The sequence below is a fragment of the Lonchura striata genome, chromosome 3 (genome assembly GCF_050655825.1).
Source record: "Lonchura striata isolate lonStrDom1 chromosome 3, ASM5065582v1, whole genome shotgun sequence".
Lineage (NCBI taxonomy): Eukaryota > Metazoa > Chordata > Aves > Passeriformes > Estrildidae > Lonchura > Lonchura striata.
In genome coordinates, this window is record NC_140705.1 from 9,423,375 (window position 1) to 9,442,931 (window position 19,557).

A 19,557-nucleotide genomic window follows, 5' to 3' on the forward strand; every position below is an offset into this window, starting at 1 on the left:
TCATGCTAAATCCAAACCATGGCACTGCACCAGCTACTAAAGAAGAAAATTAACTCTATGCTAGCCAAAACCAGGACACTAGGTAATACAGCAGTATAAAACTGTCACAGCAGATTGTGCACTCATTACCTGCATGCTTATGGGCTGAGTAATAACTTTTGTAACCTTTTTATAGCCATTCAACATGATGTTAATACAGTCAGGCTCAACTTCAGCCTGAATAACCACGTGAAGGCAGTGAGGAGACACAGGCAAAATAGGGAAATAGCTAACTCTGAATGCTGGGCACTGCAGAGCTCTGTTTATCTGCAGTGCTACAGTGAGCAAGTAAATAGATTTGAGGAAATAGTCAAAGCTGTTATGTTTGCATGCAGAAATGAATCAAATGCTATGAACAACATACTATCTTTGTGCACTCTCTTTGGTACAATCATACTATAAGAAAAAGTCTTTTTTACACATCACAGCACATATTGGGGCAGCTGTGGACACAAAAGTAAACAAAAAACTGTTGCTTTCTGGAAGTAAAAAAAATTAAAATCTGTATTTATTCTCTCTGCGATTGATATAAGCCAAGGACAGAAACCAGTAAAATCAAAGAAATGCTTTCTTTCTGGTGTCACAAATAAATCCATGAAAGGAATTTTTTGCAGGAAATGTCTATGAAATGGCATGCTTTTGTTAATGTCATCAGACAAAATTCTGATTACAAGAAGGTTGCCTCCCTTATTGGAAAATACAGGCCATCCTGCATCAATGGTTACCATTTGGCTGAGCTGATGTTAAGGTTTACATGATCTCAGTGCACCCTGGGAAATGTAATCCAGCTATTAAGTCCAAGAGGGAAAGGGTATGTAGAAATATGAGATTTAGAGATAACTACCATGATGTATGGTAAAATAGCAACATTGCAGGGTTATAGAAATTACTGCTTAGCTAAGCCAAAATTTGATTTTTGATTCAACAAGCTAAAGGAAAATATTTAAATATGTGAATGTCAAAACATTTCCATTCAATCAGATATATGAAAAATTAAATTTACTGAACAAAATGTTCTTAAATATTTCTATAGTCATTTTTTTTACTGCAGTTAGCTTTAATAAATATGAATAGAGAAAGAATTCAAACTAATAGAATTTCTCATTACATAAACCCTGTCTTTTTTGCCAACACACATAACCCTAAAAAGAGGAACTTGTTTGCATTTAATCAAATTTATTTTCTTCATAGGTTTATCTTCTTCATTCAGATAAAATCTATCATCTAGTTTTCATATTTTTGCTGTTACTAGCAAACAAATATTGAACCTAAAAATAAGGAAACAAAATAATTATGCAGAGCTTACTTTCAAAATAGGCGCGACCTGTTTTACCTGAATATTTTAAGTCAAAGTAAAATATTTTTTAAAGGCATATGACAAATTTTGTTCCAAAGGAAAAAAAAAAACTTTCAATCTCCTGCCAGCAGTTGCACAATACTCTCATTTTGTCAGGTACTCTATTCTTGAGCTTCTCAACATCTGTTCTAAAGCACGATGCAATGATAATTTCTTCCATCTCTAATTTATGCCTTGTAATCACTTATGTAGATGTGGTACATTTATTTGAATACATTGTTAGAGTCTCTAGCTGGGGGATTTGGCTCTTAAAACTCTGCTTAAGGAAAAGACCAGTGAACTGGAAGTGACTTATCTCCAGCTCAGTCTTGTGCCTTCAGATAAGCCTGGGGGCAGCATGCCAGTGTTTGAGGGACCATGTCCTACCGCAGCCCCCTGATCTGCCACCTCAGCAGAGGTGGGGCATGGGGACCCGCTTTTGTGGCAGCAAAGACACAGGAGTTGTTGATGTGTTACAAACAGTGGATGCACCTGAGAATCATCGCATAGGAATTAGAGCTTCTCCCCTCAAAAGGTGGCAGGACCAGAAGCACAACTCGCGCGCGTCTACACCAGCGCACACGGCGTGGGAATCACACGGGAGGGGCTGGGAGCCGCTGTGCAGCAGGGATTCTGTGATGTGAATCTTAGAATCATGGCCATCCTGGGAGCACGGTGGGATGACTTGGATTATTGGACAGCCATAGGGGAGGGCTCTGAACGCTTCAGAAGGGACAGGCAAGGAAAAAGAGGCACTTAGATAGCCCTGTATTTTAAGAGTGTTTGGATTCATCATGAAATCAGAGTTCACAAAATGGTATTTTTTGATTCTCAGAGGAGGAAGGATGAGGAGCTAGCAGGAGTGCTCACTGAGCCATTGTCAATCATTTATGAACAGTCCTGACTAACTGAAGAATCCCGAGTTTACTGGGGGTTAGTTCAATGATCTTAGAGGTTTTTTCCAACCTAAATGTCTCTGTGACTATCAGTAACCAAAGCAGGACATAGTGTGGAGTGCAGTGAGGATCTGGGACTCTCACCTTTGGACCTTTGGCAATTTGCTCTGAGCTTTCTAAACTGTTTGACTCAGCTGCTTGCTACAGACTATATAAATGGAGGTCCAAGTCAGAAGGCTCACTCTCCCTGAGGCAGCAGGGAAGACTTGAAGAGAGAAGAAAAAAGAGATAAAGAAAGAGCAGCAAGAGGGACCAGGGCTCACCATGGGCCCTGTGCAGCTCTTGCTGCTCTCCCTGCTGCTCAGCAGTGGTGTTCTCACACGTAAGTATTCTCTTTTATGTCAGTGCTCTTTACTGCTTTATTTATGAGCCCATTAAAGCAACAATATTGAAAAAAAATCAAAAGGACCATGGCTTATAGAATTAGAAAGGTTGCATGTGGCAAAGATATAATTTCTTCCCTTCATAGGCATTCATAGGAGAATCTCAGCGTAGAAAAGTCATGAATGTTCCCTGATGGCTTTTGAACAGATTTAATGTATTTTGCAACTTGTAAGACATTCTCTGTTTTTCTGCAGCATTGTCTTTTTAAACCCTTATGGAGCTACTATAGCTTGGAGATACCATGCAGACTTGGCTCAGCTGTTGCTAACTATTTCGCAGCAAATGTGAAGAGAGAGAGCAGTAAACCAAATTGTATTTGGCAGGCAATTTAAATGCAATTTTGCATTGAAGGGACACAGTCATCAGTAAAAGAAGTGGTCCAGTAGAGGGATTTTGTTCCTAAGATCAGAAAAGACAACTGAGATCAATATGATGCTATGGATTGTGGGTTATCCTTGCTTCCCAAAAAGTGGCTTTTTAGAATACAGGTCTGTAGTGTTACTTAAGGCTTCAAGGAGTTTAAGGAGATAAGTGAGTCTAGAGGTAATTATGCAGGTCTGGTTTTGTACGAAAATCTAATTCATCATATGTACATCTTTGTTGAACTAATATTCTCTTCCTGACTGATATTACACAAATGTATTGCTATACAATAAACATTGTTTCTAATTGTTATTAATGATATTATTAATTTTATTTTAATAGCAATAGTAGTATTTCTGACACTGTTGTTACTGTGACTAATGTTACAGTCTATTTCTATAGAGTGGTCTACTTAGAATTTCCAGAATGAAAACTTAGAAAGTGTGCAGGGAACCTTGTGGAAAGTGCTGGCCTTCATGTGTGATATCCCAAACAATAACAGAGCATCCAATAAATGCAGAAAAAAAATTAGTAGATTATGTTTAGTTTAATTTAGTTTTATTTTATTTTATTTTATTTTATTTTATTTTGTTTTATTTTATTTTATTTTATTTAAATAGAGTAATATCTAAGGAATAGGAACATATCTAAAACTGATTGGAGCAAATTATTCTTCTTAATTTGAAACTTGAATAGGCTTCCAACCAGTGTTCTTTTCCTCCAAGGAATAAACTCTCAATATTCAGAAAAGGTTTATTGGCAGATAATTTTTGCATTAAACTGCAAAGTTGTCCTATTTTAAACATACAAAAACCAGCGTATAGCCATTCATCCATTTTGCAGCATTTTTGTGTGGTCAAATAGACTAAAATTTAAAAGTAAAATGTGTTATATGGTGCATTTCATCCATCTTGTTTTACAAATAGTTTTGTAAACAGCTTTTCCAGTTTTTAATGTTCTTTGTTTGGGTTTTCTACAGAAGAATCACCTGAAAATGCAAATCCAGGATGTTCAAGTAAGTGGTTTTTTGCATTTCCTTTTGTTTACTTATGTCACTATTTTAACTAAAAACATCTTTCAAAGCCTGAGTTTTCCTAGTTTTTTATTCTGAAATAACTTAAATGAAAGTGATGGTAATATTCTTAAGTCCTCCTTGCCATTTATTTTAAGTATTCAATTATCCATTAGGCTTGGTTCAAATAATTTTAAACGTTTCCTAAGGTTGGACAAGCTGAGGTTAAGTTTCTGAACTTTCCTAAAGTTCCCATTAAGACACTATTTTCTGTTGGGTTTCTGAGTTTGTTGTTTGGTTGGGTTTTTTTAATTTATTTCTTAATTGTCAGGTGCAAATTCCTTAATCTAGAAATCCCTGGCTACTAAACGCAAAGCTTGAACAGTGAGGTTAAGTACACTACACTTCAGTGTGGACTGAATCTCACCTTTTATTTACCCTTCACAGCTGCTGCTAAGCCCACATAATTGCACTTAGATTTCTAACTAAATACCTGTAGAATAAATCATCAACTCTGTCAGCAAGGACAGCAATTTATTTAAACAAGCCAAGAGTCAGGAAATGCTGACTTTATGCTCTGTCTTTGTCATGAACTCTGCCTGGTGCTGACTGCTCGGTTAGATACATAATGTTCCACCACAGGGTCAAAGTACTGAATGTGTTAGTTTGTTTTTAGTCTTCAGGGTTTGTTTTATTTTTTTTTTTCTTTATTGGGTGCTTTAGCACCATCTCCAGGCAATTTGGTTTACTTCAGATGGCTGAACCACCTCAAAGACTGCTGGGCTTCATTGCCAATTTCTTTATTTTTTGATACAATTACTTATTTGTCATGTGTATTTCCAAGCTTATAGTTTCTCTATTCCTTTTTCATTGATTTCTGTTTAGAAGCAGGATATGAAGCAATAATTTTCACTCTAGCAATGTAGATACCAGTGTTGCAAATTTTTCTGAGTACAGTTAGAGACTAAGATAGTCAAAAGTGATAGGATTAGTGATTAATCTCTTAATAGCAGCTAATTCTAGAGTTAACTAGATAATTTAATTAAGTTCTCAAATGTTTTTAAGATGCTGATTATTATATGACTGTTAGTTATTATTGAAATAATTCTGTTTAGCAATTACATGAAAATAATCTCAGCTAAAGTATGTAAAGCTAATAAAAGTGATAGTGTAGTGAGGAAAGGAGATTTATAGGACAACTATTTTTTTGTCCTCTCTATGTATGAAATGGTGTGACATAAAGGGCAATGTTAACATTTCCATTGGCTTCTGATGTGACAAAATTTGATAAAAGATTGAGCTACATTTCTGCAGGCAGAGGCAGGCAAAGTCATACAAATTTGATGGTGGGTATTTGGGTTTTCACTAGAATTAACTGTCTTTGGTTTTTCTGTAAAAGTAGATCAGGACTGTATAAGGTCAGGCAGTAACAAATAACCACAGAGAAGCAATTTAGGAAATTGCCTTTCATTCAGGATCACAACAGAATCAGTTCCAGTGAGTTGCTCAGTCTAAACCAAGGAACAGTAATTTTTGCTTCAGATTGACCTGGATTGTTCCAACACACAGACTTCAAGTGCCTGATTATCATCTTTAGTTTGAAACAATGCCTGCAGTTTTAGTGGGAGTGAATTGTGATTGAGGATATTGTTTGGCTTATGTTACTCATTCCAGACACCAAATAAATATCTTATACTCCTGTATTTGACAGAGAGACTATTTCTTTCTTTATATTTCTATATTTATATTTCTTGCTTTATATTTCTTGCTTTATAATTCTTTCTTTATATTTAAAATTACAGATAGTTGAGTTTGAAGGCAACAGGAAAGGTTAAATACAGGTGGAATTCATTATTTTGAGGAAGCCTATTAGGTTTTGGGGCTTCCTTTGATAGAAAGAAGAACACCTCTGGAAATACTTCCTCCTGCAATAGTCCTAGTCATAATTTAGTGTTTTTCCCTTCTTCTGGATGTTCTTTATATAACTAAAGCTTATATCCATTAAAAATAATCTACCCTAGTAAAATTTTATTATCTAATAAGTGAATTAATCATATTTCAGAGAGGCTGGGGCAGAAAGATCATCCATAAATTCAGGTTAAATTGTATTAAGGAATGGTAGTTTTGGTGTGTTGTCTATTTTTATGTTTTTTTGCTTTCAGTCATGTGATTGGTAAAGCATCTCTGTCTATTTGCATTATGATGGAAAAATCTGAGCTGAAAGGAATCTTTTTTATTACCAATTTGAAAATTACAATTTGATTGGCTCAATTTAGAAGCCATAGGGTAGTTTTTAAACCAGTTTCACAGTTCAAGTTTTCTCCTGTCTTTCTCATTTCTTTTTGGGCATGATTTGAAGGACAGGTGGGGTCACAGTGTCAGATCCCATCTGAGCAGTGGACCCCAAAACTTATGCTGTTCCTAGAAATTTTGTCTTATGCAACTGACTTGAAGGCATCACTTCTCTGTCTGAAAGATATTCTGTAAAAGGAAATTGTGGGAGCATGGGTCTTCAGGCTTCCTTTTTCTGGCATTCATTTTAGTTATACAACATTAAGCACACACTGTAAGGATTACATATGTATATCCTACCCAGGTCATAAAACCACTCTTGTTTCCCCAATTGCAGAGGATGCAACCAGATTTAAGCCCCTCAGAAAATATGTTTATTCATATGAAGCAGAGACATCAAGTGGGGTCACAGGAACAGCAGATTCTCAAAGTGGCTCAAAGATCACTTGCAAGGTAGGCAAAGAGGAGTAAATACATCCAGCTGGGGACTGTGTACTTAACAACAGGGAGCTGGCAGCTGTGGAGAACCCGTCAATGATTTTCCAAACAAAATCATCCTTTTGAAGGGCACATATTGAGAATTATGAAGACTAAACCTCCCCTGTTCCAGAGAGAGGTACTGAGGATGGCAGAAGTCCTTCATACCTCTGTGCCCATGCATTTCAATGCCAGTCTGTACTTTTACATGAGAAAGGGGCAAGACCTGGTACTTCCATTTTCCCTAGCTCCCAGGTTCAGTCTACCAATGTCCATCAAACATTCTAGAAGTTGAATTAAAATCACTCACTGATGCCATGAAGGACACATGAGAGCCTGCTGATGGTAACTCAAGACAATACCAGGCCTGTAGGAGTAAAAGGTCCCATCTGCCCAACATCACCTTACCTTGCCCAAAACTTTCTCAACATGATGTTGGTTTTGAGGATTGTTTTTTTCCTGAAATAGAGTAACTGTGAAAAATACTTCTATTTAGCACATACTGTTCTAATAGAGTCAAATATTGATCAGTGTAATGACTCAACTTTTCATACAGTTCTAATACTCCAAATTCTCAGAAACTAAGTTGCTCATTTAGTATGATCCATGCTATTAGCCAAGCAAATACTTGCCCTCTTATCTCCTTCATGGAGTTACCTTAAGCTGTTTAGAGCATTTTGGAGTCTTTCCCAACAGCTGATAGCAGGGTGATCCTCACACTTTACAAAACCCAAGGAAATCTCAAAGCAGTAGCAGGGTGATCCTGGAAATGTGATAATGCTAAAAAGAATAACACATAATATTTGTGTTTTCAGGTTGAACTGGAGGTACCTCAGCTATGCCGCTTCATCCTGAGGACAATGCATTGCTCCCTGAGGGAGACATTTGGTGTTGACACTGAGGGAAGGGCTATTCTGAAAAAGTCCAAGTACTCTGAGGACTTTGCAAGTGCCATGTCAAAGTAAGCAACGTCAATTATCATCAATACTTGGGACAGTGTAAACAGTCCACCCTGATTATGTTTTTTTAGGCATGGAACACCTTTAATGATAACATGGTAGATTTGTAAGCTGATTCCACAGCAAAACAATCCCTGATACAATTTAGGGTTAACATAGTTCTCAATTGCCAGTAGAGAAGGGAATTTTACATACAAAATTTTCACCTGGAATTATTTCTTCATTTCTGTCATCTACATCAGGAAGTTATTGGATAGTCCCTCAAAAGATTATTGCAAGCGTAATTATTATTCCTTCTTGTAAGTTGATTCTCAAATGGCTGCACTCAGCTGGTTTAAGATAATTTTCCTTTGCTAACAGACTGTGCAATAGAAAGGCATTTGAGACTGATGTCCAGAGTTCCAATCCCAATCTCTAATGGCCTGTGTAGCCAATCTTGTCCCTACATATTTGCTTTTGTAACTAATTTCTTCTGCTCCCTCCACCCAGCTAATCTCTAGTGCTTGTCAGTGCATATTGTTAGTCATGCACCTTCATGCTTCTTTCAGTGCCTCAGTAGTCCTCTTGTCTCACTAGCTATAGATATAAAACCAACTAGAGACAGTGTTAAAATATGTTTTACAGAAAATAGTTAAGGTTTTCTTTAAAGACTCAGACTAGTAGTGAATCCTTCCCATTATTTTATAGTTTTTTGCAGTAGTTAATAATTATCGCATTGTAAAAATTTATCTCCTCTCCAAATTTATGCAATTCCATCTTTCAGACATTGCTCTTGGTATTTGTTTGCCCTTAGATGATGTAATTTGGCAAAATCAAAATGTTCTTGGCTAGAATTTTGCTGCTTTAATAGTAGTACTTTCTGTTAGTAACAGCAGTGAATAGTAAATAATAGACCAAGATAAACATGATGCTTTATCTTTAGCCCAGTAGGTTATTGATAACATGTTCTTTACTGTGTGGCTTTAATATGATTACATACTAATGTTGTTTTTCTGGGGGGCAGGAATGAGCTAAAATTCAGCATTCAGGATGGAACAAAAGTCAAGCTGTATCCAGAGAAGGATGAAGCTCTGAATGTACTGAATCTCAAGAGAGGTATCATCTCAGCTCTCCTTGTGCCAACAGAAACAGTGGAAAACATTAAAACAATTCCAATGGTAGGTTAACTTTTTGTGAAAGTTAACTTTATTGTGTTAACCAATGGAAAAAAAGCTCACCTATGCAGAGTTATTCCTGAGCATCATTTTCAAAAGGCCTGGACATTCAGATCAGAAAGGGTGCCTTTCAGGTAGCTCAGAAGATGTCTGACAGCACGATCAAAGGCACTGACTTCTTTCTTCTTTACAGGATACTGTGTATGGAAAGTGTGACAGTGAAGTTGAATTCAAATCCAGAAAAGGGAATGTTGCAGAAGATATTTCAATTACCAGGTACCTGAAAGACTGTGACAACTTCAGTCCCATCAGAGATCACGTCAGCCCCATTGCCATTGTAAAAGGACTAGTAAGTATGCCATTAAAAATTATATTGTGTAGCATTTTTCACACCAGCACTTAAAATGATAAACAATCACTACCATGACTGCTTTTATATTTATTTTTTGAAAACATAGTTTTCTTGCACCCTTCCATTTGATCAGACTGTGATATTGTTGCCTGTCAATAGAGAAAAATAGATACAGAGCAAGAGTGTAATTAAATTCTTTCACGTTCTTCTCTATTTTAAAGGAGATCTTTTCATGTATTGAGTAGGTACTACTGATTATTGAATAACCTATCAGAGCATAGCCAAATTTTAGTTTTGTTGGTCAAAATTTTCAAAATTCCAATTTCATCTAAAATATGTAAACCTTCAAAACTCTAAAGTATATGTGAGGTCCAGGAGGATAGGGCTCTAGAATAAGTGATTTGACAAAATGTTCAATCTACCTGTTAATCCGCAATGATAAGATGAAGTTGTTTGCATGAATATTGTCAGATTTCTTTCTGATATGATGACATCTGTGCTTTTGTGTGTTATAACTAAAAAAAAATGGTTTCATATAATGCTAAAAATAAATTTTATAATTTCTGCCACTTCTACAGCTTTTTTGTAGAAATCTTTAAAATTTGTGTCATGAGACTGAAATTAAAGAGAACATCACAGCTGTTACAAGGGGACCGAACTATTCCAAAAATTACAAATTGGTTTTATGAAGAAGCCTTTGTTGTAGGCAGCAGGGGATCAGTCATGAAGTAACTACTAACCCAAGCTCCTCAATAAGGCCTGAGGGAACATTTCAGTGGGATTTTTGCCTGAGAAGAGACTCAAGTCCAAAGATTGTTACTGGCACAATTTTGTCTTTGTGTATGAATGGTTCCAGTTATGCACCTTCTTTTCCAATATGTAACTGTTAATCTTACAGTAAAACTGTGTCAGCTTTTAAAACTATGATTGTTTCCTATTCTACTCAGTAAGGTGATCATCAAACGATTTATTTTACAGAATACCCCATTATCTGCCCTTCTGAAGAGCACTCAGTTCTGTCATTACAATATTGATGCAAAGAAAAGGCACATAAGAGATGCTGTCTGCAGTGAAAAGCACCTGTTTCTGCCTTACTCATACAAGTAGGTTGTTCACTATTTATCATTACCCTATATTTATAAACATCCATTCTAAATGGTGATGTATCACATTCTGCCCTGACTTTATCCCTAAATGGATATTTTGTTTTTTAAGAAGGCAGGAGGCCTGTCAAGACCTTGTAAAGGCACTTGGACTTAACTAAAGCACTGAATTTTTCTTTCTTTCCTAGAAATCGCTATGGTGTCATGACAGAGGTTAACCAGACTCTGAAGCTTGAAGATACCCCAAAGATCACTAACAAAAATTTTGATGGAGGTATAGCTGCAGTTCTCAATATTATAAATACAGGGACAATATATAAATACAGGGACAATTTTTTTGCTAATTCTTTTTATAGTGAATTAATTAAAGATGAAAGCACCAAACAAATTCATCATTTTATATGAAATTTTATCAACTTAGTAAGGAAAAGTTTGAGTATAAAATGGGAAAACCTGAGAAGTTTAAAAACACTGCTAATTTTAAATAATTTTTGTATTTTACTTTTAAAATTATTATTTAAAAATTAGAAACATATAATTTGCTTAAAAAGTAGTTTTATTCTTATTGGAAATTAGTTTAATGACCCCTTTTCAGCTACCCATAATTTCTTGTGCATCTTTTAGTTTCAGTGCCAAATGTAAACAATCCATTATTACTACATATTTTGTTCTTAAACATACTTTTCAGATCTGCAGCTGTTAGTCACAGTCCCAATAACATATAATCCCAATAATATAACATATATTTATTAGAAGTTAAAAAAGCAAACTTTGTTAATATGAGAGGTGTTAAGAAATAATCTTAATGAGAATATAAAAGAATGTATACAAACACTCAGCTTTGGGACAATTACATTAAATTCCATACCATTATTTTTGTAAACTGTTCAGCTGTTAAACTTCAACAGTTATATTAAATAATGTACAGACTTTGTATCTATACTGAATGTATGACAGAAGATAAAAATTAACATAGCTCCCTGATAAAGACATGAAGAGTGAAATTGTTTTCCAATTTCTAGATGCACTGGAAGAGAAGGGACTTGCACTGGAAAGTACAGATGCCAATCTGCCCAGGCAGGGCGATGCTGTTCTGAAAACTCTGCTGGAAATGCAGAAACTTACAGCATCCCAGGAGAACCAGCAGAGAGCAAGACTCTTTTACAGATTTGTTTCTGGGCTGAGGAGTTTACATAACAGCACTCTTGGCTCTCTTGTTCCAAAGATGATGGAAACCTCAAGGTATGTTTCAGCACTTCACACTGCAAGAACAACACAATGCCATGGCAAAAACATGGTATAGTTGATGATTTGCTGCAAATAGTTTTAAATTAGAGGTGTATTGGATGTAATGAGTGTCTCTCAGAAAGATAAGTGTTCTGAGATCTATGCAGAAAGGGAAATAAGGAAGGGAGCATCAAGTCAACTGTGTGTGCCTGACAAAATCCTTTGGATGCGTTTTTATAGCCAAATATCATTCATGCAGCTTTGCTCAAGGACAATGGCTGGAATTCCAAACCCCCAAGTGTGACTTATAGCAAAGAACACAGTTTTGAGTATGAGACTTCAGCTGACATGAAGAGTGCTATTGTTTGGTCTGATCCTGCCCTCCACTCCACACCCTTACTCTTTTGTCTGGGCTGGACTTGAGCCAGGTTACATATACTTTATGTCCTCCATCTGTAAAGGAACTTGAGCCTCAGTCTGGGTCAATATATTACATGATAATACTTAAAGTTTTGGAGGAAAAAAAAGATACTTCCACGTAATGGTCATATTGTTAATACTTACTTGTTCTAATTTAACTGGGTTATTAGTATAACTTGTAAAACCAAGAAACTTCTTTTTGGTAAGAATTTGCATAATTTGCTTCCAGACACACATAAGCTTACATCACTGATATTAAAACACCTTAATGAACCTACCTTATGTTTGTTTCAAACAGTCAACATGCAGCAATAACAGCAAACAGGGAGTTAATTAATAAAAGTCATCTCTTCTCCTTTCAGCTCCATTACTGTCCAGGCCCTGGCCCAGTGTGGAACTCCAGAGTGCTACAGTGCAATCCTTCAAATCCTGAGAATTGGAAATGTGAATCCACTCGTGGCAGACCTGGTCACATACACCCTGGGGGTGTTGCCTTCTCCAACTCCACAAAGAATACGGGAAATTCTTAACATGGCCCAGTATCAGCCAAGTAGAGCTTCATTTTATGGCTTGAGTCATTCTGTTACTAAGTAAGTAATGAGAGCATGCAATTCTACTAAATTACAGTGCTTAGAGTAAACCCTAAGAGTGTTCACTTTTGGAAGATATTCTTCTCTTCATGTATTTGCTCTTTAGGAATAAAATATAGACATTTCCTCATTTCATCTTCTGTTTCTGATGTGTTTATCTCTTTTTTAGGTTCTACAATGAGAAGAAGATTGTGACAGAGGAAATAGCAGATGTTGCAGACTTCATGGTATCACTGCTTGGCACTGATTGTTCTGGGGAAGATGAACTCACATACCTCACACTTCGGGTATTTTTATTTCCTTCTTTCCTTATGCAGGCTATTATTATAATACTAATATTGCATTATATTGTACTATAATTGTACTAATATTACATTATATTATCACATATATTACTCTACTTCTCTTGGTGGAGAGGAAGTTTCAATCATCTTTCTGTGTTTTCATCATTGCCAGGCTATTGGAAACATGGGTGCAGTAATGGAGAAAGCTAAACCCAGTGTGAAAGCATCTCTGAAGACCTGTATCAGAAATGAAGCTGCATCACTTCCAGTTCAGAAAGCAGCCATCCAGGCATTCAGGAAAATGACAATTACTGAAGAGGTAAATTGATCAAAAGAACCAGGATAAACTGTTCTCAGTTCACCTTGGCTGTTCACAGGACTTACTGAATATGCAAAGCTATTCCCATTGTTTCAATTTTGCTATCTCTTCTTTTCCTAAATTGAATGATCTTTTTCCCAAATTTTGACAATTTTTCTGCACATATGATTCCCAACAATCAAAAATTGGAATTCTTAAGTAAAAGTATAACCTGGATGAATAAGATAAAAAATAAAATATTTTTTAAAAGAGGCAAACAAAAAAATAGGGGAAAAATAAATTAAAAATATAAGAAAATAAAGAGAAATTATTTACAAGATCATTTAGTGACGGGACAAGGAAGAATGGGTTCAAATTAAAAGAGAGTAATTTTAGATTAGACATTAGAAACAAACTCTTTACTGTGGTGATGGTGAGGTTCTGGCTCAGAGAAGCTGTGGATGCCCCATCTCTGGAAGTGTCCAAGGCCAGGTTAGAGGGGGCTTTGAGCAGCCTGGTCCAGTGAAAGGTGTCCCTACCCATGGCAGAAGAACTGGAACTAGATGGTTTCTAAAGGTCCTTTCCAATACAAACAATTCTGTGATCCTCCGATTCTGTGAGAATCAGTTTTAATAAAGCCATAACTTCTATGATATTTCAAGAAAGTTTAGCAAAATATCTTCAAAGAAACTGTTGTGATAGACTGTAGAAATAAGGTACAAAAATAGGTATGCAGTCACTAAAGACTTGGACTCGGTGATCCTTATGTGTCCCTTCCAATTAAGAATATTCTGTGATTATTTCACCCTATGTGTTCCCAAAAGGGTTTAGCAATATCATCCATGAGCCAGTTCATCAATGCAAACCTTTCTCTATTTGTATAGGACCGTTCTGCACTTCTCAAAGCATTCCAGGAACTGGATGCACCCACAGACAAACGTCTAGCATCCTATCTCCTGGTGATGAAAAATCCTTCCCCAAGCGATCTTGCAAAGATTTTGAGAGTTCTCACAAAGGAGAAGAGTGAGCAGGTGAAAAGCTTTGTTGCCTCACACATTGCCAACATCCTGGTCTCTGAAGAACTGGGCATCGAAGAGTAAGTGAAATTTAGGTGTTTATTGGTCTCATTGGAAGAAAAAATGTTTTGACCATAGTTGCAGTAGTAGTTACCTAGCAGAAGAGTTTTTGACTGGTTTTTCTGTTTATTTGAACAAGCACATCAGCTGAGTAAACTGGCTTTGTCAGGACAGTGCCAGATTATGGTCTTTCCCTTAAGTTTTATGTTTACTATTAAATATGTGCAGAGACCTATCCACTAGCAATCAGCACAGCTGTATGAATGTCTGCAAAAGGCATAAAAAAAATCCCTTAATTAAGACTAAATGAGTGTTTGGAATATATACTAATCATATTTTAATTGCTACCCTCTTCCCTAGTCTAAAAAGCCGAGTTGAAGAAGCTCTGAAAGGAAATCAGCTCCCAACGGCCAAAGATTTCATAAAATTCTCACAAAATTATCAGATTTCAAAAAGAGTTTCTGTACCTGGAATTGACCCCATCTCTGCCAAAGTGGAAGGAAATGTGATATTTGATTCAAATAGTTATATTCCTAAAGAGACCATGCTGAAAACCACCCTGCATGCCTATGGATTGGACTCAAGTGATGTCTTTGAGGTACAAAAATTATCAAAAACGTTTGCTAGTAGTATTCAGCTGCTTTCTTTCTCATTTCTGTTTTCTTATAACAACTTTCTGTGAAGAATGTATTTTTTTTACAAGCCTTGGGAGAAATCTAAAGATCACTACAAAGGGACTTTGATTTGGTCTCAATGGGCTTTAGAGCAAGCCATTTGTTATGTGATGTCACTTGCCACTGACTGGATGGATGACCCTGATGAAGTTATTAAAGGGCTCAGGGTAAAATGAACATCTGTAACAAATTGACTTTGTGCTAATGAATCATCACTAGCACACTGAAGTACTCATAGTAGATTTTAAGTGAGATATAACCTATGCATAGGTGTTTTTTTACAGAGATAAAATTAATTATAAGATATAGTATTCCATATCTTCCATTAAGAGTCATGGGCTTCTATGATACACTATAAATGCATTTTTGCTCCTCAGAAAGTCTGTTTGTTGTAAAGTTCCAAAGAAAAGGAAGAAGCTGACTCACTTATGCTTTGTCCTTTCTGTTCATTTCAGCTTGGCTTGGATGGAAAGGGATTTGAACCAACACTGGAAGCATTGTTTGGAGAGAATGGATTTTTCCCAGACACTGCAACCAAGGCCTTGTACTGGGTTGATGGCAAAGTGCCAGAGAAGGTTTCCAAGGCACTTTTTGACTATTTTGGCTACTCACAGGATGGCAAGCAGGATCAGGTACAGCTTGAAAACATTCTCTGTGCAGCACAGCATTCCTATTTTAACACAGTAATTACAGCACTTAGTGCTTTACTCAATGTGTTCCTTCTCCTCTATGGTGAGATTAACAGAAATCCTTAATATTATTTAACAAGATGTTTTCCTAATTGCATTTGGAGGTGTGTTTGTGTGGACAGAATTCTTTGCAGAATAGCTGACATTCACAAAGTACCTGTTCTAGATATATGATCTTACATACCTCTTATAAATCTGTTTTATTGCTTCCTGACTGAATTTTCAGGATATTGTGAAAGGAATAATACTTAACCTTGAAAAACTGATAAAAGAATTGGGCAGCAAAGAAGCTCCAGAAGGAAGAGCATATCTAAGGATCCTGGGAGAAGAACTTGGGTACATGAAACTCAATGATTTTAAACTGCTGGGAAGCTTGATTTTAAAGAGTGCTAAAACTCTTCAGACAGTTCCTGAAATGGTACGTTTCTGATGCAGCAATGTACATTATAAACTTTTTTGTTTTCCAAATTTTTTTTAAGATTTAGATTGTATAACGTAAAAATATTTGATACTAGCATGAAAATAAAATCATTTAAAATAAAATATCCAGGCTTATGTTGAAGGACTCTGGGAAATCTATGAAGATAACCTCAATAACCAGGTGGCATCCTCTTGGAGGATTGGTGAGGGAAAGGAAAAAGTGAATTTGTACTATTGGGATATCTACTGGAACAATTTCCAAAACTTTGGTACTGGCTATTAAGTTACATGACTAATTTTTTAATTATTAAACATGTGTTGATATTAAAAATGTAATTCTTAGCATGTTAAAATGAAAAGATGTAGTATATTTTAGGAATGTTAGATAATATCCTTCTTTCATTGAAGTAAAATAATGCTTTGCCATTGACTTTGGGGAAACCAGAATATTACCTGGTATCTAAACAAATTCACCTTTGTATGTGTATGCTAAGGGAGATAACCTGTGTGTATCAAGTCTGGTAAAAATTCTGGTATTCATTTAAAGTTCAGATTTTGTTGACAGTCTTTCGTATATTTTTTGAAGCAGTGAATCTGTGGAAAGTAGATTCTTACTCCATATGAAATTAACTTTTGGATTATAGAGTTACAATCATTCTCTGATCAGTTTGAAAAGTACAAAATGTGCATATTGCAAAATGTGGACTTGTTAGTGTTCATTTCCTTGTTTAATTCCCAGATTGCACAAGCCATCTCAAAAGGTGTTGACAGGGATCTATTTGTCCACTACATATTCATGGACAATGAGTTTGAGCTTCCAACTGGAGCAGGTTTGCAACTGAAGTTTGGTTTGTCTGGAATAGCAACACCAGGGGCAAGAGTAGCTGCAAAGCTTCATCAAAAAAGCGTAAGTCTCAGGAGTTGTCTATATTTTTTCTTCTCCTAATAGTCTACATTTTCATTTATGGATAAAACTGTAACGCTACAAACATTTTAAATATTAGAAAATGTTCTCTATATTAAAAAACCCTAACTCATTAGAGGTCTTTAGTTAATTTGAGGATGACATTTAAATTAGATTAAGAAATAATGCATGTCATAAATTACAAATGAGACATAATAAAATTTATGAATTAAAACTCTTTCAAAAATAAAACTTTTGGAACTGTTTCTTTCTCTCTCCCTGCACTCAAAATACAACAGTAGAAAAGCTACAATATGTGAATTTTCTGTTCAAGCCAAAAAGTTAACAAAACATTTTGTTGTGGCCAATTCAAAGAGAAAAAGATTTGATTAGCAGTTAAAAGAAAGATTAAAAATTGAGTCAAGTAAAATATTTTTTCATCTGAGAGGAAACATCTTAAAATTGAAGCAAGGAGAAAGCATGTGACACAAAATTAATAATCCACTTAAAAGAAAATAAGTTTTTCTATTGCTTTTTACAGTTTTAATAACTACCTTGCTCTAACCTAGTCAATATTACATGAAAATTTCTTGGTAGCTTCACTTAATCTAAACTTTTAATTTTCTACCATATACAAGATCTAAATAAAAATAAAAATAAATCCTCAAATTTAGTACTTTTTGCCCTTTAGTTAGCTTGGAATATTTTCCAAAATTTTGCATTCTATCCCTCCTTTCTTAATGGCCAAAGCAAAAGTTTGACAATAAGCTGGTGTGTGTTTAGAGAAATTCAAATCTTGGATCCATTTCTTTTTTGTCAAACAATTTGCTCATTGTCTTTGAAATTTGCTAATTTTTTTTCTTACAATGGAGAACTGGCTGTTGTTTTCAGATTTAAAAATACATACAAGTAGCTTCACATATAAAATCTTTCTGAAGCATGAGTATTTTTACATTAAAGTAGGTAGGGATCCTTGATGTTAACATCTTGCTGGTTTTTTATACTACAGTTGCCACTTATGTGGGCCATTTGATTATGTGACTTGAGAATCAGATTTTTTGAATAGCAAAATCAATTCTATAAAACTTACCTTTGTATTAACAGGAGTGGTATGGGTTTTTTTACATAGCCAGCAAGAAGTGTATTTGGAAAATAAATACCCCATTTTGTTTTTATTCAATAGATGCAAGCAGATCTCATTGCTAAACCTTCAGTAGCAGTTGAGTTTGTGACACACTTGGGAATAAACATGCCTGAATTTGCTGGAAGTGGTGTGGAGATGAATTCTAATATATTCCATGAATCTGGAATAGAAGCACATGTTAGTGTAAAAGCTGGACAATTGAAATTCAGCATTCCTGCTCCAAAGAGTCCAGTAAAACTCCTCAGTATCAGGTAATGAGAACTGAATGAGAACTTTCAAGGCTATGTTCTTCCTTCTCTTCTTGGTTTTTATTGTAGTGGAATTGAAATCTAGGGGAGACATTTTCAGTTCAGAAAAATCCCAGACATTGTAAAACTGGGATAACTTCTGTTGTAAGACAAGCAAATATGCCAGATAAGTGATGGCTTGGAGTCATGGTTTACAGATTATTTGTCACTATTTTTGAAATTTTATAAAAGACTCCTACAATTTCCATTATTTTGTTTTCTTTCACATACAATTATTATAATAACAATATATATTTTAAATGGAATTTAAATTAACTACTTACATTAATTGTAGAGAGAGCAAATGGCTCAATACACTAAATTATAATTATCAATAATAATACCTGTATCATTTAAGCCAGATGTTATTTCAGTTAGCCCTACATTAATAAGCAAGTTTTATTCAGAAGTAAGTGTCTTAATAGGATGTCTGAGCACCTGTCCTGGGAATAAATTACTGACTTTTCTGTTCCAGCAATACGCTGCATTTGGTGTCTCCAGCCAAAACTGAAGAGATTCCAACTCTGATAGAGAACCAAGAAACCTCAACTTCTTGTCAGCCTTTCATTACTGGTCTAAATTTCTGCACCAAAGTACTGTACCCTAATTCCACTGATGCAGAGGCAGTTCCATATTTTCCCTTGACTGGAGAATCCAGGTAAGTCATGTCAACTTCAACTATGTTTATTTTGTGCTAGCTTCCTTACCTCTTAGTCTCCAGTAGTCTCTCATGTCAAGCTTACCTTTAAAGATCTTTCAAAACTTACTGGCAGCAGCAGCTCAGAAAGAGAGCTGTTGAGAACTGTATGATTTCTTCTGTTTGTGGTCATGGACAAAAAAGTCAGTCACAAGGCATTTGTTTACTCCTTCCATAGATTTGAGGTTGAATTAGTGTCTACAGGCAAAGTAAAGGAATACTCTGCAAGTGCAAACTACGAACTGCAGAGAGAGGGAAATGACCAGATAGACACCTTAAAATTTGCTGTCCAGGCAGAAGGTAAGAGTGAAAAAAAAAACCTGTGTGGTTTTTCATGGTTTTAAACTGTCATTTTATAGAAAATATATTTTTATTAATAAATCTTAATAGTATTCATAACAGTGTAAGATAGAATACCAT

At 35.5% G+C, this 19,557-nt stretch overlaps 1 protein-coding gene across 1 annotated transcript in view; it reads left to right on the top strand.

The window, feature by feature from the left end:
- The first annotated feature begins 2,498 nt into the window (after positions 1-2,498).
- APOB (apolipoprotein B) overlaps positions 2,499-19,557 on the top strand; it is a 35,055-nt gene continuing 17,996 nt past the window's right edge. The window contains 20 exon segments of the mRNA XM_021525334.4: positions 2,499-2,653; positions 4,058-4,093; positions 6,720-6,835; positions 7,675-7,820; positions 8,822-8,975; positions 9,166-9,321; positions 10,303-10,427; positions 10,616-10,701; positions 11,450-11,669; positions 12,437-12,664; positions 12,834-12,951; positions 13,121-13,267; positions 14,131-14,342; positions 14,683-14,920; positions 15,452-15,628; positions 15,912-16,103; positions 16,845-17,012; positions 18,193-18,404; positions 18,916-19,098; positions 19,316-19,437. Of these exon segments, the coding sequence (XP_021381009.3) occupies positions 2,596-2,653; positions 4,058-4,093; positions 6,720-6,835; positions 7,675-7,820; positions 8,822-8,975; positions 9,166-9,321; positions 10,303-10,427; positions 10,616-10,701; positions 11,450-11,669; positions 12,437-12,664; positions 12,834-12,951; positions 13,121-13,267; positions 14,131-14,342; positions 14,683-14,920; positions 15,452-15,628; positions 15,912-16,103; positions 16,845-17,012; positions 18,193-18,404; positions 18,916-19,098; positions 19,316-19,437 (3,094 nt within the window). The 5' untranslated portion in view covers positions 2,499-2,595.